The sequence below is a fragment of the Polistes fuscatus genome, unplaced genomic scaffold (assembly GCF_010416935.1).
Source record: "Polistes fuscatus isolate 324 unplaced genomic scaffold, CU_Pfus_HIC Scaffold2, whole genome shotgun sequence".
Lineage (NCBI taxonomy): Eukaryota > Metazoa > Arthropoda > Insecta > Hymenoptera > Vespidae > Polistes > Polistes fuscatus.
Window position 1 is genome coordinate 16,287,736 of NW_025113096.1, and position 26,355 is coordinate 16,314,090.

Sequence of the window (26,355 nt, forward strand, 5' to 3'; positions counted from 1 at the left end):
CCCTACGATCACAATGGATGGGTAGTATACACGTGTTAAACTGAACTCACACTTTTCAATCTTTCATATTTGTTTTTTCTTGAGTGATTCGTGCTAGAAAAAAAGCATGGCGATACAATTTTAATTGATCTGTAAAAAACCAAAATTTTGTTCATTATTTTGTGTAACAATAAAATAATTATAATTAATACTTATACATTATAATATATTATTTTAATAAAAATCAACAAATATACATATACATGCGAGTTATTTCAATTCCACGTTAATTATGACGAGATAAAAATAATATTAATAATAATAATGTAAGATTTTTGATGATTTTATGACCCAGAGGTGAGCTTTTGGCAAATTACAATTAATGAATACTAAAAGAGCTTCTATATATTTTAATCTTTAAAACTTTTATCTACATATTATAGGCACAGGGTAAATAAATGATTATTGTAGATTAAATAATTGTTTGAATTCGTATTTCTTATTTGATTAACGTAGTCATGTTATGTAGTAGTAGAATAGAATATTTTAAATTGCGTTCCTCTGTGATTAAAATAATTCATTATAATTGATATTCAATAAGTTTACGGTTTTACATATTTTAGTTAAATTTACATAATATTACAGCTTATATGTTTAAAAATTTTTTACGTTTTAATGAAAGTATTAGAAAATTATACAAATTGCTTATTTTATATCAGACGGCGCATGCCTAGCAACGAAACGTAACTATTGCCATCTGTAACTTTAGGTATCGTGATCTTCAGTGGTATACGGTGTACACATTGAGTGAGTGCATTTTGAGTAGCATTAATTTTTTGTATGTATTAGAAGTGAATGGTATTATTTATATACAACCACGTTGACGATGTTTAATTTTAATGCGCGACAAATTTTGGGGTCAATATACGCACGTTGCATATTTTCTTTGCCGGCGTTTCACTTATCTAGAAATCAAAAGGTTAGTTGATATACTTTTTTTATAGGTTAGAATGATTGTATATTGGAAACCTAGAACATTATATAATAATGTTAATAAGTCAATAATCTTTAGTGTTTTATATTTGAAAATAATAATTAAGTATAGGTTAAGTTATAAAATTTTATGACAGTAAACTTTTTTATATATTTTTATAGATTTTTATCATTTGTTTGACTGGAGGTTCGTTGTTGCTCGGTGGTTTGGCACAATTTTTAAAAAGAAGACGAAGACATCCACTGCCTCCTTCGAAAAGATCTATAAGGGATCTAAAACAAAGATATGCCAATGCTAAATCCAATTTTGGTAATATTTACATCTTCATAATAAAACTTTATATAATTTATTTAGTTCTAATTTACAATCTAGATTTAATGTAATTAAGCTCTTTATTCGATGAAGAATAGATTTACATTTTACGATATTGTGTATACAATTTGAAGCACATCGGTTTTTTTTATCGTTGCAACATACTTCTAAATTAAATATTGTATCCATTTTGTTGTCATAGATGCACTATCTCAAGCATCATGGGCTAGAAGAAGCGAAGCGAGTAGTAGGAGTCACATTAGTGAACGAGCATCACTAATCTCTCCTTTACCAGAAGGTACCGAGGGTGATGTAAGATTAACTCCACAGCAGTATGGTGTTTTAGGTAAGTTGCTCATAACTAAAATTATAAAATTAACTCTAATCGTTACACATGAGTAAATTTTCTTAAAAAGTATATGCATAGAATTCAATGTGTCATGCACGCTATTATATTTTTAATATAACAAGTTATGTTCGGTTTATTTTATTTATGACATTTTACATATATTTTTAACACAAAATTTTAACTATGTTAAATTTTATTTAAATTAAAGATATAAACCAAATAAATAATAAAATCATTCAGAGAATAGGAGATAATCAACATGCATAAGTGTATCATTTTGTCAATACATTTGAAGGGAATATTAATATATTCAGATATTTATTTATACATATATTGCATTGCATTTATATTTACATGATGATGTACAATGCAGCAGCTTATTCACAAATAAAATATTCGCTAAACATCGAAGTTGTTAAACTTACAGATTAATTTTTGGCATTATTAAAACCTCTGCCTCGCGTTGGAATCATATTTATTCATATTAGTTCTAGTATTTTAACATAAAGATCCAGAGGTGTAGCTTCTTTGATAAATTAATTGTTTTTATGTCAAATATATATATATATGTATGTCACTTATGCATAGCTTTTAATTGCATGTTTTTTATTTAATCGTAATTTTTCAATTTTTCAACTTTTTTCAAGTTAAATTTTTACTGTTTATAATATGTTTTTATATTTCTTTTTTTTTATCTCAGACACAGAATTTTGTAAAGCTCACAATACTACACATTCACTTTGCAGCAAATTATTGCTTCCTATTGATTATTATTATTATTATAATTATTATTATTATTATTATTTTTATATTATTAGTATTATTATTATTATTATTATTATTATTATTATTATTATTATTATTATTATTACTATTAATATTTTTATTAATATTATTAACTCATGGAATGCATATTATATTCCTGTACATCTGTACAGATAATATCGCATGAATTCAGATGGAATTCACTGCGCTTCAGTGTTTATTTAACTTATAATATAATAATAATAATATTGTACTTTTTTTTTTTTTTTTTTTTAAAGCTATTATTCTTGATAGAAAAAACTGTAAACCGATAAATAAGCTGACTACAATAGTTTTCTTTTGCAACTATCGAGACATTATATATGAATGTTTATTAATTATATATATTAAATATCAATAAACATTTTGCGATTAATTTAGAATTCATATAAATAATCTCGTCTCTTTCCTGTATATCTTTTGTCGGTTTTTTTCTTCTTTTCAAAATTAACACACTGATTTAAATAATTCCATGAATTCTTTACACTTTTTCAAAGGAACATTTCAGCCTTATCAATTACAATTATGCTCGTATTAATGAAAGTTTAATATGCTTTTGTTATTATTATTGGTTTTTTTATCCCCTCTGACTTTTTAAATATATTTAAATATATATATAACATATTATATGTGTGTGTGTGTGTTTGTGTGTGTATAATATTTTAGAAATTCATTAAGGATTATCGCTTGAAAATTGTTTTTTTTTTAGCAGCTTATGCTTAGCAGTATCTCTTTTATCATCGAGTACTTATTTCACACATTACGTTTCTTTATAAATGATAATAATAAGTCTCATTTAATGAGAATAAAAAAGACGATTCGTCAGCTTGAAATACATAAGTTAGAATTAAAAGAGTAAACTGATCCCAATAGAAATAAATGTTAGTATCATACTGAAATATTCAAATCAAATCGAACGAATAAAAATATTTTTAGCCCTTCACCTCTACTCTACGTTTTCTTATACCACTATCATTTTTTATAAATATTACATTCTTCTAAAATTGTACCGTAATCTCAAAAATATATAATTAGCTTCATTAATTATTTGCGCATATCCATCCTCGAAAATTCAATTTATTCGTCATTCCGCATAAAGCGAGTTGTCCAAGATAGCGTTTGCATCAGCAATAGCTAACAAGATTTCATTGAACATCCCTCTCGATGGAGACATTTATTATCTCAAAGCTTTTTTTTTCTTTTCTTTTTTAAGTCTTCTATAATTGTCTAACGTTACTGTTCGCAAAGGCATGACATAGTCGGATAGAAGATCGTTTCACAGCTTAATTCAAAAGAACAACGTACGATATAGTTTGCATTTGGTACGACATAGTTTATGTTAACAATTTTTTAATGTTAACACATTGTATTTATGTATGCGATTGCTTGTACTTGAGACTTTTTTTTATTGTTGTGAAACTAGCTCATCAAACTATATTATTTTTCTTTCACTAGTCTTCGCGCGTGCGCGTATACACATATATATTCATACATATATATTTATATATATGTATATGTGTATAATCATATCAACTTGATATACAGATCAAGTTTTCATAAAGGCGAGCACATCTCATCCAATTTCTTGTCCTCCGGTCCATCCATCCATCGGGTGGAGTAGAGGCGCGAGAAAGGGACTTTGTTATTATTATTTTTCTTATATATATATATATATTTTCGTGCTATTATATTATAATCGCTATTATGTATATGAAATTACAGCAATAATCGTTTTTTTCTCTCGTATTATTATTTTCTTTTTTTGGTTTTTTTTCTTCGTTTTCTTCTTTACGTAATTATTTCATTTTTGTGTGTATGTGTATTTTTCTTCTCTCTGTTCTGTATTCTACATTTATAATATATTACTATCGTGTGTTAATTTTTATTAATTCTCGTTTAATGATTTAAAGGAGATTCTCATTCATATCTTATTTATATTCACGCGATCCTATTGATAACGATCGTCGTTAGAGATAAAATCAATGAACAAGACATTATTTTGAGGGAGGACACACCGGAATGTCCTGATTCGATTTTATTTTGAAGCGACAGAGGACCACCATCGTCGCTTTGCATGTTAGACGTGTCCGATGTTTTCGGTATGATAATTTTGTTCTCATCCAAACCAGGGTCTTCCATTTTAGGCTGTCTTGTTTCTTTTTTCTCGTTGTAAGTATATTTAATCGTAGTTGTAGTAGGTTCCGTTACGACAGGTGGTGGTGTAGTTGTAGGAACTAAGCTGTTATCTTTGAGGTAATAAATCGGTCCGAATTCTGGTGTAATATCGAGCAAGGTCTCTTCCCTGCGAATCCCATTGATCATTCTTGATGTTGTCCCCTTGTCCTCGTAATGCGAAACCAATTCTCCGGTATATGGAACTTCCATATCGGTGTAATTAGCTTTCAAGGTAACGTTTACCCCAGTACCTGGCTCCAAATAAATTTCTATCCTGTTTATTAAAACAATAACAAAAATATATAATTATCATCGCGTGTCCTATTTCTGTTATTAAAATATTAAAGAAAAGAAAAATAATACATACTTTTGGACTTCGGTACGATTCTCCCTTTCCTCGATACCCCAAATGATAAGAGGTAAATTAATTTTGTTGTACAACTGGATCGAAGTATTCAAACCCTTCAAAATAGCGTGACCCTGACCCCAGTACATCGAGTAGTTGTAGGAGTACGCAACGGCTTCTGCCAGCTTCGACCTTTTATCGCCATCGTTTTTCAACGTACCTTCCCAGATCAAACGAGGTGTACGTTTGACAATGCGTTTTTTAGACCAATTTAATCGGACGCCGCTAAGTTCGTAATAAATCGGTTCGGTCTCGACGAGAACTTCGCACGATTTAGCTGTATTTTCAATACCATTCTGAAAAAAAAAAACAACAACAATATTTCATATCTTGTTTCTACAATTGTAAAAATCAATAAGATATTACAATGAAAAATAATTTACCTCCTTAACGTAGAAAATAGTACCGAAATTGTCATTTGTGTCCATAGTTCCAATATAATGGGTGTAAGCATAGGGTAAGTTTGAGTTAGTTTCACCAATTGGTCTCTCGTACCTTGCCACAAACATTTTGTCCGTGGCTACTGCTCCCACAGGTAAAGTAGTATATATGTTCCAATGTCGCCAACTAATTCGTGCTGCATTGTCCACGTTTTCAAGGAGATCGTATTTTTCATACGAACGAACGTTACCGTGTATCGAAACTGTGCAACGTTTTTCATCTGCCAATTGAGTTCCGGATACCCACACGCTATTGTGCAATGCTCGGCACACGTGTAACGGCTTTTTGAACTGGTGTGGTTTATTCAGAGGCGCATCGTTCGGTGCCATTAGATCCTCTGAAATCATCGATCAGTTCATTTATTTATTTATTCTGATATGTTATTTCAACAGGATTCTTCTGAATTATTAGAATTTTTGATGTACCTTCGGTTTCTCGAAGAATCTGATATCCACCGACGACGATCTGCTGTGAAGAATCATAATGGGTACGTGGGAGCCAGTTGAGAGTACTAGAAGTAACGAGTTGACCGTACTTCGACGATATGTGTACGCTGTTGTCAGCGTTGATCAATAATAGAAGGACACCGATCAGTCCCACAGAAAGATAGTCTTTTTGCCAAGACATCTGTGAAGACAAATAGAACAAAAATCACGTATTATATAATTTTATGACTCTAAATAGATAAAGTATCAATGATCTATTCGTAGAATCAAAATTGACTGTTGAAATTAACGCTCGAAACGGTTACATTTCAAAGAAACGATGGAAGGGTTTGTTTATTCCGTGCGTAAATATAATCAAGAGTAAGTAAATATTAATCAAACCACTCGTTTATCTCTCTGGCGTTTATTTAGCGATAAAGGGATTGACATTTGATGCAATGTACCGACAAACGATCGAGAGGAGTGATTTTATCATTGAAATAACAGCATCACAAATGCTCTTGCACGCGCATGTGTGCGCAAAAGTGCTATATGCGCGTGTATGTGTGAGTGTACGTCTGTCCTGTGTTTATTCATTGACGAAGTGTCTACGTTCGTAAACACTTGTCAGGAAAGAGGAATAAGACAAAGAGTTGTTTCGAAATATTACAGTATGAAGATTTAATACGTAAGAAGATAGTGAATGAACCAAAAAAGAACAGTAATCCTTATACGAATGAGCAAGCGAGTAAGCTTGTTGGGTTGACTTTCTAGCTTGCTTGCCTGCTGGATAGCTGGTTGGTTGACTCGACACGCGATTATGAAACACGGTAAGGAAGTTCACGTAAAACGAGTCCGTAATCCGGAACCATTTTACCGCAAGGCACATCTCGTGGCTACATGTTCGTGACGATCGACTCGTTCACAGTGTAGTACAGTACACAATTTCCACTTACCGTAATGATTTCGCGGTGTATTCGTTTATGTAATAATTTATATCATATAAATATACACACACAAACATATATATATATATTATTAAAAAATAATAATTACAAAATAATATTGTCTATGTTCAGTTAAAAGTCATTAGCTATACCTTTGGTCCAAAATGACTTATGTAGCTTACATTGCTTAAAATTTTATAAACAATCCAATTTATCAGACATTACTCCATAAAAAGCATTAATAGTAGTGTGTGAAAGTATTAACAAAAAGTATACTGTTTATAAACCTAATTTTACCTATTAATAATTTCTTTGAGGAACAATAACTCACATCAGATTAGCATAAATGGTAGTTAATGACTTTTTACTGAACATGGACGATATAGGAAAATAATTAAAAAATATTTGTATAAGAAAATGTTGAAAATTATTCACGAAAAAAAGAAAAAATAAATAAATAAAAATATTAAATTTGAGATAAAAAGGAAGGAAAGAATTTCATTACCAGCGTATAATATATATTTCATCTGGATAATTTGATCTTTTTTCTTCTACATAAACTATTTCAAATATTTAATAATCATCTACCTATCGACACGCGTATAATTTTCTCAAGATTGATTGGTACACGTTCGAGTATATAGTATTTTACAAATTTTTTATTAGCCTCTTTCAAACGCCAGTAATTCAACTTGTTTTCTAATTACAAACTAAGTACCCTATCGAGAAAAAGGAGGTATAAACTGCATTCCAAACAATTAAGTGTCATTAAACTAATCACTCTTTCAATCGTTGTTGTTGTTGTTGTTGTATCCTTATTAAGTCTACCCGTTTAACACGTGCTTACTATACTTTGTTTTTTTTTTCATTACCTTAAGAAGATTCTTAGTTGTAAAAGGAATATCATATACTTTACATACATAGCTTGATTCGATTATACTTGCTTGTAAATTAGTCCAAGTATGACAAAGACAACTGAATATACTTTCTTTCTAGATAAATTACAATTATGATTCACTCTCTGAACAGGAACTGCTGACGCATCGTACAAACTCGATCGACTTGGGCAATAAAATTAATAAAATTATTTGAACTTATAGTAGTCGTTTTTAACAAAGCTAATCATAATTTTTATAGCCTATAAATCTCTATCTTTTTTTATTTTTTTCAATCTCTTAATGCACAATAATGGATGGTCTTTGAACAGATTTTCAAGGGAAGGATTTACACAGCTTTCAAATGACCTATCCCCTGTAATTTTTGTCGAAGGTGATTATTCAGATTAACTTGAGGGAAAGAGGGAAAGAAGAGGAGAGGTGAGGAGAGAGAAACGTAGAACATTTCCTGTTCGTAGTTCTACGGAAGCCATCATTGTGTCTGTATCATTGTCCCAACCCGTATCAAAGCACACGATAAAAGGTTCGCTTTACGGATTGTTTCTATTTGTACATTTGTTCAGAATAACGAAACGAGTATTCTGTTCGATCGAATAGTTGCAAGGACATGCATTATAATATATAACATATTTAATATTTAATGTACCATATGAATAGGTGTCTGGAAGAAGGGCGTATCTCACATGAAATAAATTGATAGACAAACGTAAAAATAATTAATCAGTTCGTTTTAAAACTTATTTCAAAATTAAAAATATGCAAATACATATATACAGCGAACACTAAAATGTTCTTTGACAATAAAATTGATATCCATTTGAAAGTTTAATAATCCTAAAAGATTTTTTTTTAAATTTGGAAACTTTGTATTTCAAGCAAATTCCAGTGATTTCAAATTGATGAAAAGTGAGAGTAAGTATTCTGAATAATCCTATGATTCATGTCAATGTATGTTATAAATATAAAATAAAAAATAATTCCATGTGGTCATTAATCATTTAGCTAATATAATTAACACCCTTATTCTATTTTGAACAATATATAATAATCTCCTAATAAAAAAGTTATTTGTCACGTAGCTTTAAACAGAAAAGATTTGTAAACTCAAGCTAGTGAAACGTAATACTTATTCCAGACATCCATTTATGTTTGTATTTGTGTAGAGAATTCGAACGAGGACGTTTATAAATTCTACAGGATGATAGTGAAATTGACAAGAATATCGACAGACTTCGATGATGAACGATGTACGATGGAATAATATTAGAAATTGATAAAACGTTTAAGCATCGATCAACATTTCTAAAGAATTTCACCCCTTCTAGTGTCAATATAACGATATACATTTTACTACAATTTTCGACAAATTTTGAAATTAATTTTGTCAATAATTTATTCCTTCATTTTTCAATTATCATTTTTTTATAAAATTTCTATACTTTCCTTTCTCATATTTTATAACATTATTTTTCGCATAAGTAAATATTCGATCGGCACTAAAAGGATTAATCTACCTTATTGACTTTCATTGAACGGAATTGATCGAATTAACTGAAGACGTTTCAAGATTGAAGTATTTAACGTGAAAAATTTTCAATAGACTATGAAAATAGCGATAGGACGTTTTCCTTCTTTCAACCTTCACCCTCCCCTTCTTCCATAAAATTTCAATTTATCCGTTAGACACCTTTCTAGCTGATGACAAAGCCAGAGAGAGAGAGAGAGAAAGAGAAAGAGAGAAGGAACTTTCAAACAAACTTTCCTTTCAATTCAACTATATAAAAGGGGGGATGTAGAAAAAGAAAAAGTAAAAGAAGGGGGAAAAAATCAAAAGCAATGAGAATAACCACGTGGAATATAACGCGAGAAGTAGCTATTGAAACATAAATGAAAAGAGAGAGAAGAGAAGAGACTCGAAGGGGGAGAGTGTGTTTGAAAGGCACTCACGTAATAACAATTTATTTATCAATTATGCGTAGTTATGATGCAATTTGCTCGATACATTCGACGACTAAACATGACGTTAGTATGCGATTCGATAAATCGAGAAGAATGCACGTGTATCTGGCACGGATATGCAATTTGCGTTAGCGAATTGGAAACACTTGTTACGAGTGTTTGCACGCGCTTAGATTACAACGTGAAAATCTTTTATTTCTTTTTTTTTCTCCCTCTTCCTCTCTCTCTCTCTCTCTTTCTCTCTCTCTCTCTCTCTCTGTCTGTCTCTTCTTTTCTTTTTTACAAATAATTCGAGTAAGAGGATTAATAAATATTATTGATATTTTTAAAAGGGAAGAATACAAAAGGAGCGATATTTATTGAGTCAATATTTTGTAATTATTTTTGTTAACTAATAGTCAGTATTTTTAATAAAACTATTAGTATATATTCTTTATCAATATTTGATATTAAAAAGAAAAAAAAAGAAAAGAAATTACAAATATATAAATATTATATAAAAGAAATATTCATATCATATATATAGATCATATATTTAACAAAATACTGATTAAATAAATAGAAGTAACGAAAATATAATAAAGAAAGTAATGTTCTTATTTAAAAAAAAAAAAAAAAAAAAATCCTGTATTTTTCGTCTTGCTTTCTTTTTCGATCTAACACGAAATTTAAAGCAGTTTAAACATTTTTCACCGTGATTGTACAGGGTGTTAACGCCAAGTGCAGACACATAGAGGGAAGAGGTGGTATTGATAGATCTCTCCTTTCCTCTTCACCTCCTCCTCCTTCTCCCCCTTTCGTTCTCTTTTTTTTTTATCATCATCACCACTAACACTACCACCCACTAACACTCTGTTTCATTGCCTGTCTCCCCCAGGCAGACGTTTAATCAAGGATATTTGTTCCACTTATAATAATATGCATCGCGATACATCTTGAATGCATACCCGCGCATTCTAACGATATGCGTAATGCAACGAGCTACTTATTGTCCTCCGGATGCGCGTCTAATAACATTTGTCGGGTTGATCGATCTCTCTTAAATTTGATACTTTCCCCCCCCCCTCACAGCTATTATTTAATAATAACAATAAAATATTATTATAATTATCGTTATGCAATATTGAATATATTTGTTAAGAAAAAAAAAAAATTAATATTCCTATGTGACAATATTAAAATAATAATTTAGCAAATAATATAATATATATAAGTTATATATAATAAAATAATATAAATTTTAAAAAATAATATAATTATATAAAAATAATAATTTTTGTATATTAACATGTTTATATTATATTACATTATTATAATATAAATTAAATGAGACGCTCTCATTTGCGTCAAAAGAAAAAATTAAAGAGAGTTTAGTGTTCATCCGCTAAACAAAAAGTAAAGAAAATTGAGTAAACTGTTATACAAATTTGTATTATTTAGTTGTGTTAAGAAATTTATTTTAATATATTAAAAATAAAGCATTCATCAAATGCTTTGGTATCTTAAAAAATATTAAAAATATTCTAAAAATGTTGTTTATCTTCTTTAACTTTCATAATAAATTATGTCCCTCGTATTTGGAATATATTTTTTTTTTATTATTATTAATTTCCTATCAAATATTTGAATATTGCATAACATCAAATGAACCTTGAATGAATCGTTAAGCATTTATTAATTTATTAGTCGTAGCATAAACAATTTGCATTCTCGTTATGAATATATTAGGAATATCCTCTTATGTTAGATCGTTAATGATATCCAGTACAGGAAACGAGCTTGAGAGAGGAAACTTACAGAAGAGTAACGTGCGAACTATCGAAGCGTGAATAGTAATTTTCGCAAAATGTTTCTTTCTCTCTTCTCGTTTCTTTCTTTTTTCATTTTTTGTTTTTTTTTCCCCTTCGTAACCTCTAGAAACGTAGTAGTTCCTGATAGGATCTCACAAAAAAAAACAGAACAGAACATTCCTTCTTCTACTACTCGTTTATCGACTAGTCAACCTGAAGCAGTACCAATGTTACGATTAATGAGTTCCCTCTTTCAACTATACCTACATAGAAATATATGTTTCACTTTGAATTCAAGATCGATTGATATTATACTGATTGTATGACCATGATAAAGTTGCTAGATTATTTTTCAAATGTTAACAATTTACTAGGTACGTCGATGGTAATAAATTAACGTTAAGAAAATCTAGTATGCTCATAAATATAATTATTAAATTGATTAATAAGTCATTTACAAATTTTTTGATATTATAATAGATTGTAATAATTCTTAAGCCTTTGGACAAGTAATGATTATTAATAAATAAATAATATTAAAATGAATTTTATATATAATTTAATAAATATTCGAATATTATTTATTTAAAACTATGTTTTTCAAATGTGGGTCACGCGAATCTATATGGGACCACGTAACTAAATTTGTGGGTAGCCAAGTGAAAAAGTTCGAGACGCCCTGATTTAAAATATAATATAAAATATAGAAAATTCAGGCATTAGTTATTGATTAACTTAGTAATAAATGAATGTATATGCCTATATATTAATTTATTAACATTGATATATTTTTTAAATAATTTATATTTCCAAAAAATGTATATACAATGATCATTGATGATAATTGATAAAAATATTAAACCATAGAATGCAATCGTTAGAATTAATCAGTAAAAGTGCAGTCGGACGAAAATAATCATGGCGTTATTTTATTATTACCAGGACAAGCAAGTATAATTCGGTCACAGAGCGTATCCATGCACCTCGTAGTTGATACGACGGTGACCTACTAACCTTAGCCCTCCTCCATCCCATCAACCGAAAGAATTTTATAAAACTCGTCCTACGTACACACATACCATACCATACCTACATACCTTAATACATTTATTTATATACCTACATTCATTTTCAAGATAGGCAATATTTCACTTGACAAAATGCGTTAATGACTTTTAAACGAGTTCAATTTTGCTAACGATCGATTAGAAATTTTCGTTTAAATTGGGAAGGACACATTCGCGATATACAACTTTTATCGATTTTTCAACATTCACAAATAAATGGAATTTCTATCTCGCAACTAGATCTCTTCTAACTCATCAAAATTTATTAGATATACACAGGCTGTTTCCAAATATGTGGAGGCATACTTTCGGAGCTAAATTAGATATGCTAAAATAAGACAAAAAATTCATACAACCGTATGATCCAAATTATAGTTGTTTTTCTATTACACGTGTTGTTACATGAATTTTCATTGAAATTGTTCGAAGTTGCCACCTTCGGTTTCGATGAAGTTATGCTCACATATTTTGAACACATCCTGTATGGTTGAGAGATTGTACGAGTAAAAGTTTCTTATTTTTAACGATAATATTTTCTTAAAGAAAAAGATAAAAAAATAAAAAGAAAAATGTTTGCAAGAAATACCTATTCATAAGTTAATCCTGGCAAGAAAATTAGACGATACGAACTTTCACGAAATTATCTTCGAGAGAGTGTACATATATATATATATATATATATATATAAAGTACAAGAGAAAACATAATCTCTTTCACGTGGGCTACGTGCATAGGCGTAGATCACGACAAAATATTTAACTTCACCTTTCTTGCTTCGAGTTGTCCCAGGGAAACCTTATTTCGACGTTCAGAAGGTAGACAATCGCGTTATTACGTTGAAAGTAAATATCGAGGGGAAGAACGAATCTAATTTATCTTTCTCTTTACAAACTAAATAAATAAACATAATCATTCATTATGATATGCATACATGCATACAAATGTGGATTAAAAAATCTTGAGCTTCAAAATGAATTGTTATTTTTAAAAAATAAAAATGAATTTTACAAACGAATTATTTTTATATTAGACTTGTCAACTCACCTACGTATCTTTTTTGCGCAGGTGTATGGCGTGAAACGAATAAAATGAAAATAATGTTCTCGTTAAGTTAATTAAATTTTCTATTGAAGTGTCGATAGTGAAGTGTTATGGGGAAAGATATACGTTAAATAGATTAGATTACTTCATCTAATTTTGTCGATATCATCGCGTGCATATATGAATAAATGTACATACGATCTAGAAGTCGTGATGTCTTCTCCTTAGAGAAAGTGAGATGAATAATAATATAGCAAATTTGGATGCACGTAATAGAAGTTGTTTGTATGACTCAATGATAAACGGCCTATTGCCGTTTGCCGGATATTTGAAACCAACATGCTTGAGAAACGTCAGCCACCCTGACGCTGCTCAGACACAGCTTCATATAAATGTGTATAACATACATGATATGATTGCTAGATCGTAAAATGTACTACGTATCCATTTCTGAGTAGAATGGTCACAATATATGCTCGTATACGTTACGTGTAGACTCATAAAACAGATTTTCACTGTATATACAAGAGAGTTGTAGGAACGTGTCGTGAGGCAAACAGCAACTTGATATACTCTCGCGAATAAAATAAGAAAAGAAAAAATATAAGTAAAATTAAAAAGAGAAAAAAGTAGAGGAAAGAGAGGGAAAGAGAGAGCAGATAATTAAATGCTGTGCAAATTTAATGATAGCGAGTATATCTCAGTCTATGCTCAGCTAAATGTCATTAACTAACATTTATGCTAATCCGAGCTATAGTTCGTAAAAGAAAATTTTAATGGAAAAAGTATGCTTTTGGTTAATACTTTCACACACTTTCATTATTGATATTTTCTTATAAAGTTATTAATAATAAGTTCAAAAAAGTAATTTTCTCGTACAGAAAAAAAAAAAGGTGAAAATGTGATTAATGATTTTTCGATGAACATAGACGATATGTCGCACAGAGATAACAAGACTACGAAATAGGACACTAAAGATCACGAGTTAACCTTCGAGTCTAATGTTTTATGAAGCCATCATTTTCTTCTTGGAGGTTTATACCTGCATAGGATCGATCGATCGGTGTTCGTGGAATGTAATATTTTGTCGACATTAAAAGAACTTACGTTATATGATCAATTTTATATCTATCGAAAGTGACGTTAGACAGAGTCGTTGTTTATGCAAGGATATTAAAAAAAATAAAAATAAACGATCGTATAAATCTTGATCTACATATCATAGGTATACTAACGCGGAATGAATACTAATCATGGTATATGACCTCAGTAATGGTATTTCGTGTTTCGTGATGGAATACGTGCGTGTTTCTTGAAAAGATCCGCGACCTATACCTTTTCCTTGTTCGTCGTAGCTTATCATTCTCACGAATTGGAGACAGTAGTGCGGTCGAATAAAAGGAAAGTGTGCTTCGTTAGAAGTAACACACGTGTACACACACAGACGGACAGACAGACAGGGGTTTGTCCTCCGTGCAGCATATCGAATGAAGGGAATATCGATTTTCTACGGTTGTACTGTCAGTGGGCAGCAGCGTTACCATGATAACCCTCCTAAACCCCTCTTTCCCATCCAGTTGGAAGTATAAGAAGAAGAAGAAGAAGAAAAAGAAGCAGATGAAGAAGAAGAAGAAGATGAAGAAGAAGAAGAAGAAATAGAAGAAGAACAACAACAACGACTCGAGAGGAGCACTTCTTTTGCAGTTACACTTAGCACGTGCATCCAAGCATGGCGCGACAAATTTCTTAGTAGACGTAGTGGCCACTTCACAATAAAAGAGAAATAGAGAATCTACTTCCGCTTTTGCCAGTCTTCTACGCAAAAAGGGGGATCCTCATCGTCTTATGTTAGATTCGAGACTAATCAACGGAACATGCATGCACGTTTCGAGTGGTGGGTTCTTCTTCTTTCAGTTGCATCGAATTTCTAAGATTCGCATTTAATTGGAAGCGAGAGAGGGAAATAATTTCCACGATTTATTTCCAAATGTCATTCGTAAGTTTTGTTTGTTGGGGGGGGGGTCGAAGTTTAAAGTAGATTTTAGGTCAATGTTCGTAATAGAAGTCTATAACTGTGCATCATCGATTTGAATTCGAAAACGAACGCGTAGAGTGTGTAGGTCCTTTAGGTCGAGAGCTTTGCTTTCTTTTCTTTCTTTTTTTTTCGTTTTTTTTTCGTTTTTTTTTTTTATTTTTTATTTCTGTGGGTTCAAAGCAAACGTCAGAGAAAAAGGAGAAAGCAGCAAGGAAAGAACGTGAGTATTATAGGCAACGTTTTCAACGACGCATACCACGGCTAACAATGGAACAAAGGGTGCCCGTTAAAAAGCCGTGCGATTGTTTGGCTACATCCCCCGCGGTGTTACTCGGAGTACGATAAAAATGAGGTGTAAAAGAGAAAAAGAATGAGAGAGAGAGAGAGAGAGAGAGAGAGAAAGAAGTGAATGCAACATCTTATGCAATCTGCCAAACGAATTTGCCAAATGTTTCACTAAACTGAAACGTCAAGATTTACCATTGGCAAAAGTTTCAAGAAAAAGACAAATAATTTGAACGGAAACAAAGTGTTTTTTTTATTGATTTGGAAAAACCTAATCTTTTATTACGATCGCATATTCGTAATATATTACGAGCTTAGAATGTTTAGTAAGTGTGTCGTGAGAAGGTCGGTCATAAAGAAAAGAAAACCTTCAAGGATCCCATCTAGGATCTCGTATATCCTGGCAAGTTAGGGCTAGAATTAATATCACGTCGTCTTTTAACCATGACCTGACAACTTGGAAGGACACTCGTGTTAAAGAGAGAATAAAGACGAATATACTACTCGTCTTACGGACTGACTCGTCTTTAATGTCAGAGTACGATTTCGAGATACCACTACGTATGATGAGTCAAAGTAAAGAGACTGACGAAGAAGAATCTCGGTCTCCTCACATAATTCTGAGTACAGATCGTCGTAACACACAGGGCCATGCCTGGCATGCATACATGTTACAAGACGACGGTAGTGTACTATTCTGTTGTAAAGTTAGGTTAGCTTGTCCTTCATAAAACATCACACTCGGAGTTGTCCATAACGTCATCTCTAATTTCTTGTTCTCATCTTAACGTCATACAACAAGCCCGAGGGTATTTACCTTCTTGTAAGACGCAACACTCCTCGTTTCTTCATTGAGATCCTAATTGTATTAAATATTCGAAAGAAACTATACTATCCGAACATTAACTCGAGAGAAAGTAGGAATAATTATGGTATTTAAAAAAAATAATAGTTTTTATATATTTTTCATCAGTATTTTGTTAAATAAATAATCAGTATATATAATTGGAATAAAGTGGCATCAATTTTACACAATGATTTTTTATTATAAATACTGGCCAATAATGTATAAATAAATATATTGTTCGCGGTATTTATAATAGGAACAGAGTTGCATTAATGTTACACAATGATATTTGATTAAAAATACTGGTAAAAAACGTTCGAAAACACTGTTCCAATAAATAAGCAACCATTTGGAATCCGCCATTTAACTCGACACTACCATTTCCATACCAAATCGTTGATGTCACCGAACCTTTCGACACATGCAATACATGTTACTTTCTTTCTTTTTATTCGATCGAATGTGAACGATGAAATAACGTAAGTACTTTTTCCTTTGGCAACTTGAAAGAATTTCGGTAGGACGATAAAGACGTCTAGTCTCGTAATAAATTCTTCTCTTTCTTTCTCACATACACACACACACACGTATGGAGATATAAGCTTCGATACATCTTTCTCAACGATATGCTCAACGAAAGATGCCTTTAATCACGTTACACGCCCAAGACCGCCTTGCTACTGCAATTAAGACAATTTACAATTTAACAGTACGAATTAGACGAAGTTACCGCTGCCCTTTTATGAAAGTATGAGACCAAGAGATTGTTTCTTTTCTCTTTTCCCGTTTTTCTCGATCTTTTCTTTCTAACCATGAAAATAATAATAAAGTGCGAGAAAATTTGACGGATTAACAAAAGTGCAGCGAATAGTTGAAAATTGCCGTAATTGGAGGAACACGCGATCACGCGAGAAACTAACGCCATAAAAAAAATATATATACATATATATATTTCTTCTCCAGTCTTCCGTATTCTTGAAATCCTTGAAAAAAGGCAAGAAAATGAGAGAAGAAACTTGTAAACGGATATTACAACGGTACAAATCATAAAATGGATGCCAACTACAATCTTCTCGAGTCTCCTTTTTCTTTTCTTTAATCTTTTTTCTTCGTTTTTTGCTTTGTTATATCCGTGCGGTAACTTTACGCGTTACGTTGAAACAAAGTATTATTTCCATTAATATAGTAACCCAGTGCACACGAGAAAGAGTGTACTGCTATGAATTACTGTCAAGGGCAGCTATACGACTTGACCTATACATTGAGAAACTTTATTAAACTCGTTTCCGTTCGGTGGATAGCTCCGAGGCACACGATTGAAAATTCAAGCACCACTTTAATACCTAACAGTAGCTACTCTTCTTTTATCCATCATCCATCGTCACGCTTCACGATACCCTGTTCATGCGTTCTACAAACATTTTTTACAGTTCTACTTCCTACTTTATTACAATCATTACTTGTCTATTACCGTTTTATCATCCCCCTTCCCTTTCCCCACGTCCGCGATGATCTTATTTTTCTTGTTCTTGTCTCTAAGAAATTATAGAATTTTTCTCTACAGTTTAATGATTCCTTTTTTTTTACTTTATCATTTATTAGGACAATTTACCGTTAATTATCATAAATGTGTACATCGGTTGTTATTAGGTTGATCATTTTCCACAAAATTACACATTCTTCTTCAACTTAAACCCCTTAATCATAAAATGCATTTTGATTGGCCAACGATTTACTTAGAAAAATCTGCACAAATTTATTGGCCAATCTAATCAGATTGATCAAACGAGATTTGAATACATCGAGTTGGTCACAAAATTCGTATCGATTTTTAAATAAAAATTCAAAAACAACAATAGACTTTTATGTCTCGAAATACAAATTAAAAAAAAAAAAAAGTATAGATATACAGATCGGCAGGAGGAAGTTTAGTGGGCATGAAAGTAATGAGTGCATAGATGCAACAAAGATTCCCTGATGTTTACTGGTTAGGAAAAGGACCGTTAGACTAAGGAACCAGAAGAGCAAAAGCGATCGTGCTGGAAAACGTCGGATATCGTTCGTACTCCTTTGCCTTCTCTCCTATCCGAGATACGGAAGATCTTTCCGCCTGACGTGGCACGTAGTTGGGCAGTGTACGATGCCCCCTTCTCCCCCTCTTTTCCCCTCTATCTCTTCTCTCCTCAGCGTCGGTCTACTTTATGATTCTGGTGGAATGGGTGGATGAGGAGGAGTTAAGGAGGGAACGGGGTTTGGGAGGAGAAATGAGAGAATAAGAAAGAGAGAGGGGGGAGAGGGAGAGGGCGCCACAAACATTTTACCCTTTCGCCAGGATATTCAATCCGAGTTCTATGTACGTTTCTTGTGTCTGCCCGAAAGACGATAGAAAGAAATACTAAAGATCTTTCTTGGCACGATTCACCTAGATTCTACATTGACGCGATTTAACGCTACTCCGCATACCTCAAATTTATATAGGGGAACGTGGTAGGAAAGCAAAACATGTGTCATTTTTATGTACGATTATATAAATATTTTCTAACGGGGATAAATTATTTTTTATGTTATGTATGTGTCGATAATAATGACAGTAGAGAGTAAGTAACAAAATTGAAAAATATTAATTTTGTAATTTATTTTATATTGGGTTGATCAATAAACCTTGTACGGTTTTATTCGTGTTAATTACTTAAGGAAAATTGCACGGACTTGTCGACCAACCTAATGTTATAAAATATATGTTATTATTTTTTTTAATTACTCTAATAACACAATAACTATCACATCTAGATATGTGCGAATGATAATTAATTAAAATATCTGTGTTATATATCAAATAAGAATTCTGTCAAAGAGCAGATGGTAAAGAAATACCGTCTCCTGTGTAGACTACAGAACAAGTTATATACCGATGTCAGCTTATCACGTTTTAAATCAGAATGTGTGTGTGTGCAGCTGTTTCGAAAAGAAAATATAAAAAGCATAATGCATGATCTTTTATTCTTGCTTATATCTTCAACGATGCAACAGATATTTTTGCTGCTCTTCCCGATGCATGCCGATACGTGGCCTACATTACTCGATTTCCTTGGTTAAAAAGAAATATTTAGGGGGGTCGAATAATCGAACGAATAAATGAACGAATTAATGAAAGGGGTAACGGAGAATCGACTATGCGAACTCGGTTATGGAAATCGGAGCAGATCTCTCAGGTTAACAGCTCGTTAAGTTGAGATATGAACATGTCACTTTTATTAATCCTATCAGGGTCGAACATCCTCGACGATGACGATGACGACGACGATGACTATGACTACGACGACGATGGTGATGATGATGATATGATGATGATGGGGAGGGCATGGTGTGTTACCTAATGATCGACCTAATTGCGTGTCACCTATGCATGCTATTCGAACGCTTTGGAATCTCCTAACCGCATGAGCTTGCGAAAATAGTCCCTCCCCCTTGTTTGACCTGACCCCGGCTATTTCGAAATTTCCAAAATGTTGCTTCGAAACTTCTTACACGGTGTATCTAAACTTTGCCCAACATCTACTGTAACCGAGGTTGGATTCTTTGGATAATTTGTCAAATCTATTTTAAGTTTGTCCTGTTGCCCTTCATTTTATTTTACTTCGTTTTTTTTAATTCTTTCCCTTCTCCTCTTGATCTCTACTTTTATTTTATTTAGATTACTTGTAAGATATTCTGAATCATCATGTTGACGTAAAGCAAATGATGACGAAGGAGGAAAATAATAAAAAAAATTAAACAAAAAATATAACGGCATCGTGTTTATCGTATTACACGGTTGAACCATTGCGTCAGCTTTGATGTAGTCTAACGAAATAACTGCTCGCAAATTTATCATCTCTCGTCGAATTTAAATGCACACCGTAGTTGTCTCGTCGTCATCGTAATATTTGTCATTCGTGAGAGTTCGCGTCCTTCATCTTGGATCCTATCAAACGAAGAAGAATTTATCATTCTCGTCCTTATTCAAGTAACGCGTATTAAATACATGAGATTCCTTCGAAAGGAGTAAATTTATTCCCTCGGAATACTAGATTGCTTATAATGGATCGCAAACAACGTTTACGCGTAGTTTTATTTGTATATTTAATAATGCAACGATTGTACGCTAGAAAATTGTTAGAATGATTAAATAATCATTAGGCTACTCACGAACGAACGAACGAATGAACGAACGAACGTACAAATATTCGTTCATCTTAGGATTTAACGATTTATTCTTTTATACCACCCGCCACCTTCCTGTTAAAGTCTAGGATATACTCGTTCCGCATGTTTCCCACGCATGTCCTTAATCTTGATCACGGAAACTTGCAACTAGAAACGTTGTAGTTTGTGTGTTGGAAGAAAAGAGAAAGAAAACGTCTACGATAGAGAGTTGAAACGTTGCCAAGATCGAATGCATTAGGGTCAAAATTCTCATATCTCTTGGTAAAGAAAAAGGTTAGTTCGGTGACAATAGTGCTGTGATGCTTCTTTTATTGGGAAAAAATTTTGTTCGAAAAAGAAAATTCGTTATAAAGTTACAAAATATAAAATATAATAAAAATACCAAAAACAATTTTTAATCATCGTTATAAATTTGTCCAAACACGTTAGAGGGGATGCATTTCAGACACAATATTTAGAAACTGAACAAAATGTATTCAAGTATATAATGATAAAAAATATATGACAGAATGAACTTGTAAATATAAAATGGATCGTTATAAGAAAAATTAGCAAACACGTCGGAGGGATGTATTTTGGGTGGAAAATTTAGAAAGTAAAAACAAGAAAATAAGGGGATGATTTTCTAAATATAAAAATATAAAAAGGATCGTTATAAAAAAAATGATGCAAACACGTTAGAGGGATGATAATACGTCTGGGAAAGGGATCAAGAAACATGAGTTTTGTTCCGGCTGGCTGGTAGGCTGACAACTTGTTGAATCGTTCACGCCCAAGGTAGGAACCGCGCAGGATTAAGTTTTCAAGGGGATTCGCTAAAGAAGACAGTGACGTCAATTACGCTAATGGCGAAACGATAATAACCGCGACGCGGGGTTGGTTTTTCTTTTGTTGTCTGATAGAAAAATCCCATCCCTAGGTATACGGGTAAACATTTATGCGTTAGGTTTGTTGTTGTCGACATGGTGTTATGTCGCTTTCTTTTACTTGAAAACACAACCAACATTCATTTACTATCGTCGTGGCTATCTTTTCCCTCAAATGTGCAGGCTATTATTCACACCTGCCTGCTCACCGTCACGCTTCGCGAAAATAACACTTTTCTAGCCTCGTACACGTAACCGGACAATACGATTCGAGATACAGAAAGAGATAGAGATAGAGATAGAAACAGAAAAATAGAAAGAGAAAGAAAGAGAGAGAGAAAGAAGAACAAGCACGGCTGAAAGTAACTTTGTGCGTCAGCGACTGGGGCTTTGGTTCTCTCATTCTTTTTCTCTTATTCTTTTTTTCCTCTTTCTAATCTTTATGCACTATTCGTGAAAGGAGTATAATGGAATTCGTTTCCGCGTCTGACGGAAAAGAAAGGAAAAAATCGTCTGTTTTTCTATTTTTGGGTTTAAAAGATTTTTTTTCTAGACTATAATCCGATATTATTATATAAACGAATTTTGTCGTTTGTCGTGAAAAATAAAATATAAATATATATATTTAGAAAATATAATTCATCAAAGATAAATACCATAGGATAGTGAGTGGCTTTGAATCTCTTTCTTGTAGAAAAATAACTTTTAAAAATAGTGTGGAATAGAAGGAATAGAAAGAAAATAGAGAAACGATAGGTTTTGTTGCGATCCGCATTAAAGTAAACAACGGTAGAAGAGAAGAATGAATGTATCAGCCGGTAGGAAGGATATTGCGCGTGTGCTAGGAAAATTTCCAAGTTCACCGGCATACCAGGCACCTCTCCTCCATCGATCTGTCGGATAAGGGTGAAACCGTGTTCCTATATTTACTATATATATGTACCATAGCGTAGAACCACTCGCATATTCCCTATTCTCTGAGATTCTCTCCTCTTGTGCCTATACGACGAGGTATTGACCTCTGAACTTGACCTAAAGGGTAAGTCTATCGGAAGGGCCAGCCTCGATGTGGCACGTTGGATTATGACGGACTATCGTTTCACGATTGAACGAACGTTTTTGAACGTTAAAATAAGCTCAGGAGTCGCGCGGGTTATTCGGTGACCGTTTCAAGGTTAGATGATGGTCGATTGTATTCCTCCTCCTCTTCCCCCTCTTCCTTCTCCTGCTGATGCTGCTGCTACTGCGCTTTCGAAATCGAGCGCGAATTCGTTTGCCCTTTTCATCCCCCGAATTATATTTTCAAATTTAACATCTGATATTAAGAGAAAATATTGTACACTCGTATAAAGCAATATTCACATGGAAAAATGCACACACACACACACACACACACACACACAAGAATGTACGTATACACATATTACGCAATTGCACACACGCGAACAGTCCTTTATATCCTGATCTGTTACGCGGATTACGATTAAATACGAATAAAAGCTGAGTAATGGATATGATAAATTAACATGCAGGGTTTTGGTAGTATTAAAATAAATGGCGGATTATATATATCACGATTAATACGAGAATACTGAATATTAAAAGTAAAGTTAGTTCCCGGAAAACATGAAGATCTCTGTCGTACGTGTCGAGCGAACGTATTTCCGAGGAAGGTCGAGGAAAAATCCATAATCGACGTATATATACGGAGAGAGAAAGAAAGAGAGAGAGGAGAGAGACCCATCAGGACGAAACCAGGACGCGTCCTCTTCTCGTAAAACGCACGACCTTCCCTTTTTCCTTCGATCAAAGAAGAAAAGGAACAGGGAGAATAGGATCGTCTCTCCATTGAAATACTCGTTTGAAATCAAATAAGTTGGGATAGACGTTCAGATGTTCAGACCCACAAAAGAAATAAAAAACGTTCGAACGTACTTACGCTCGTCCTATGCCCTCGCTCTCATAGAACGTTCTTTAATCCAAATATCCTCGAACGGGATGCGTGTGTCTGTCTGTGTGTCTCTCTGAGTATTTTTCGTATCGCGTAGCACGCGATTAGCGAATCTCTCTGTCTTTCGGAGAAAGTTTTGACGATGACGAAGACGTCGGTAGTAGTCGTAGTAGTAGTAGTAGTAGTAGTAGTAGTAGAAGTCGTAGAAGTGTGGAGAAGAACGATGATTATTATCTAGTAAATGAATTTTCTCCCTTTCACGCTTATTGTCTCCTCTCACTTAAACTCTCAGCCCTTTTTTATTTTATATTTCTCTCTTTTCTATTTTCTACCTGTCACAAATACACGCGATATCTCTCATTATATATAAATATATTTATGCATATATATATATGTATATATATATATATACTTTCTTATAGATGAACGCGCGAACTTGTCCTCCGTCTCTCGATACAACCTCGTCTCGTGCGCGTTAAACACAATCTCTCTCCTCTCCTCGAATGTCGAGGATACTCAAGTATTTTACACCGATAGCGAGATTAACGCTAAATAGTGTATATACGTGTATAATAATAATCAACAATAAGAGAGAGAAGGATAGAGAAAAAGAGAGAGAGAGAGAGCGAGAGAGCGAGCGAGAGAAAGAGAGAGAGAGAGAGAGAGAGAAAACAAGATCAAGAGAGTTTAGCGAGTAAATGAGCGAAAAAGAGAGCGAGAAAATTATTAGACAGTTAAAAAGGGGTAGAGAGAGAGAACAAGTACACCGTACGACGATCGGTAATCCGAATAACTGACGCCACTGCGAGGAACGGGTCTCTCGCGCTCCCCCCACCCTTACGAACCCTCACTTTACCAACCCCCGCCCTCCTGTTCCTACCATATCCTCGTCGTGCGCAGTATGCACCTTCGATATCCTTTTCTCTCTCGCTCCCTTTCTTTCTCTCTCTCTTCTTCCTCTCTCTCTCTCTCTTTCTCTCTCTCTCTCTCTCTCTTTCTCTTTCTTTCTCTTTCACTCTCTTTCACTCTCGCACACACTCGTGCGCACATATGTACGAGTATCCATCCCCACCCTTGACGTCCTCGCGGCGTTGTTCGACGCCAGTGCGCCTAGCCTGCCAGGAGACGTGAGAGAGGGCGCGCGGTGGTGGGGGGTGGCTTTTACGGGCGCGTTACAGCGGCGACCCGTACAGTCGCGCGGCGCGCTTTTACGCGCTTACGTGGTGCGTCGCGACATTGCGATAACGTATAGGGTGAATCACCTAATGTCCGTACTTTAAATATCTCTTTTTCTTTTCTTGTAATTTTATTATTGGTCATTTCCTTTTCCATTTTCATATTTTTTTTTTTTAATTATGTATATATATATGGCTAAAATTACTTTTATTACTTTTATTTACTTGTTTATATCACGAAACATATATATATATATATTTATATTAGGACATAAGTTAGTTGGGAATTTCTATTATCTTGGAACATGATATTTCAATGTATACGGACGTTAGTTAAACTCACCCTGTATAGAGTAGCTCGCGATGTAGCACGAACTAGCACGAAGAGAGTGAGAGCGAGCACACGGGGATGAACGTGCGCTTTCTCTCTTTCTCTTTCTCTCTCTCTTTCACTTCCTCTCTCTTTCTCTCTTTCTCTCTCTTTCTCTCTCTCTCTCTCTTTCTCGCTCCACCAACAGTATCGACCCTTACCCATTGGACGCCAACTCGTCCAATGCCGTGCCGCCGAAAACATTACGTCACCTCTCGGTATTATTGATGCCGACCATCCGGCAGCATCGCGGAGCCGAACGGTCGAGGGTAGCCTTCCTTGCTGCTGCTTTAAAGTGGCAAGGCTTCGAAGCTGCTGCAAGGGGGGAGGGCAGGAGGAGAAGGGTGACTGATAGGAAGAGGGATTTGGAAGGGATCGAGGGAGGGAGGGAGGGGAGATTTGATAATGTCAGGGTTATATTGGCGGTAGGGGAAACTACTCTGTGAGAGACACGAGGAAGAAGAGGACACCACGTTACGGGAAACGTCACAGAATTCCATGGCAAAGCTTTCAGGATCGTCGTTATACTCGAACGTGTTTCTCGCGCTAATTTTGTCTCCAAAGCCAAATGCATACACTTCTTTGATCCTCCAACCATACTTTTCATCTCGATTGTCTTTCTTACACTCGTGTATTTTTTTCTGCCAATGCTCCTACTTACTCTTACCTACCCCTTTTTCATTTACCTCCTTCACTTCTGTCAAAGGGCTTAACGAGACTGAAAATTTGTTTTTAATCACCTTTTCCCATTTCCCTTTTTTTGATATCCTTCTACTATCCTATTGCGAACGTTAAATCTGCTCTTTGGATCTTGTCTGTCTCTGACACGAGATGAGAACGAGAAATAAATTTGTTCTTTTCTTCTTCTTCTTCTTCTTCGTCTTCTTTTATTAAACTAGTTGAAATCGAAACGAGACCTGATATCCGATAACAACAAACCGTCCAATTAAAATCGAACTATCCAATAAAATATCCAACGAGGAGTTGACGAATGGTTTTATTGAGAAAAAGAAGAAGATTGCGAGGAAACAAATA

General features: G+C 33.5%; 2 protein-coding genes across 4 annotated transcripts in view; one reads left to right on the top strand and one right to left on the bottom strand.

Annotated features, from left to right (window-relative positions):
• The first annotated feature begins 740 nt into the window (after positions 1-740).
• Positions 741-26,355, top strand: part of LOC122517028 (mitoguardin) — a 34,040-nt gene continuing 8,425 nt past the window's right edge. Inside the window, exons 1-3 of the mRNA XM_043635317.1 lie at positions 741-958; positions 1,135-1,282; positions 1,488-1,631. Of these exons, the coding sequence (XP_043491252.1) occupies positions 866-958; positions 1,135-1,282; positions 1,488-1,631 (385 nt within the window). The 5' untranslated portion in view covers positions 741-865. The remainder of the gene's footprint in view (positions 959-1,134; positions 1,283-1,487; positions 1,632-26,355) is intronic.
• On the bottom strand, positions 4,279-24,608 carry LOC122517029 (protein unzipped). Of its 3 annotated transcripts, none has more exons than XM_043635320.1 (6): positions 24,541-24,608; positions 23,760-24,009; positions 5,886-6,087; positions 5,403-5,797; positions 4,981-5,315; positions 4,279-4,887 (listed from the first exon to the last, which is right to left on the bottom strand). In XM_043635320.1, the coding sequence occupies exons 3-6, from the start codon at positions 6,085-6,087 to the stop codon at positions 4,377-4,379; spliced, it is 1,443 nt and encodes a 480-aa protein (XP_043491255.1). In that variant the 5' UTR covers positions 23,760-24,009; positions 24,541-24,608; the 3' UTR covers positions 4,279-4,376. The 3 variants fall into 3 exon arrangements, with proteins under 3 accessions (XP_043491255.1, XP_043491254.1, XP_043491253.1); XM_043635319.1 differs by having other exon boundaries at positions 23,764-24,107; positions 24,188-24,565; XM_043635318.1 differs by having other exon boundaries at positions 23,760-24,107; positions 24,188-24,565.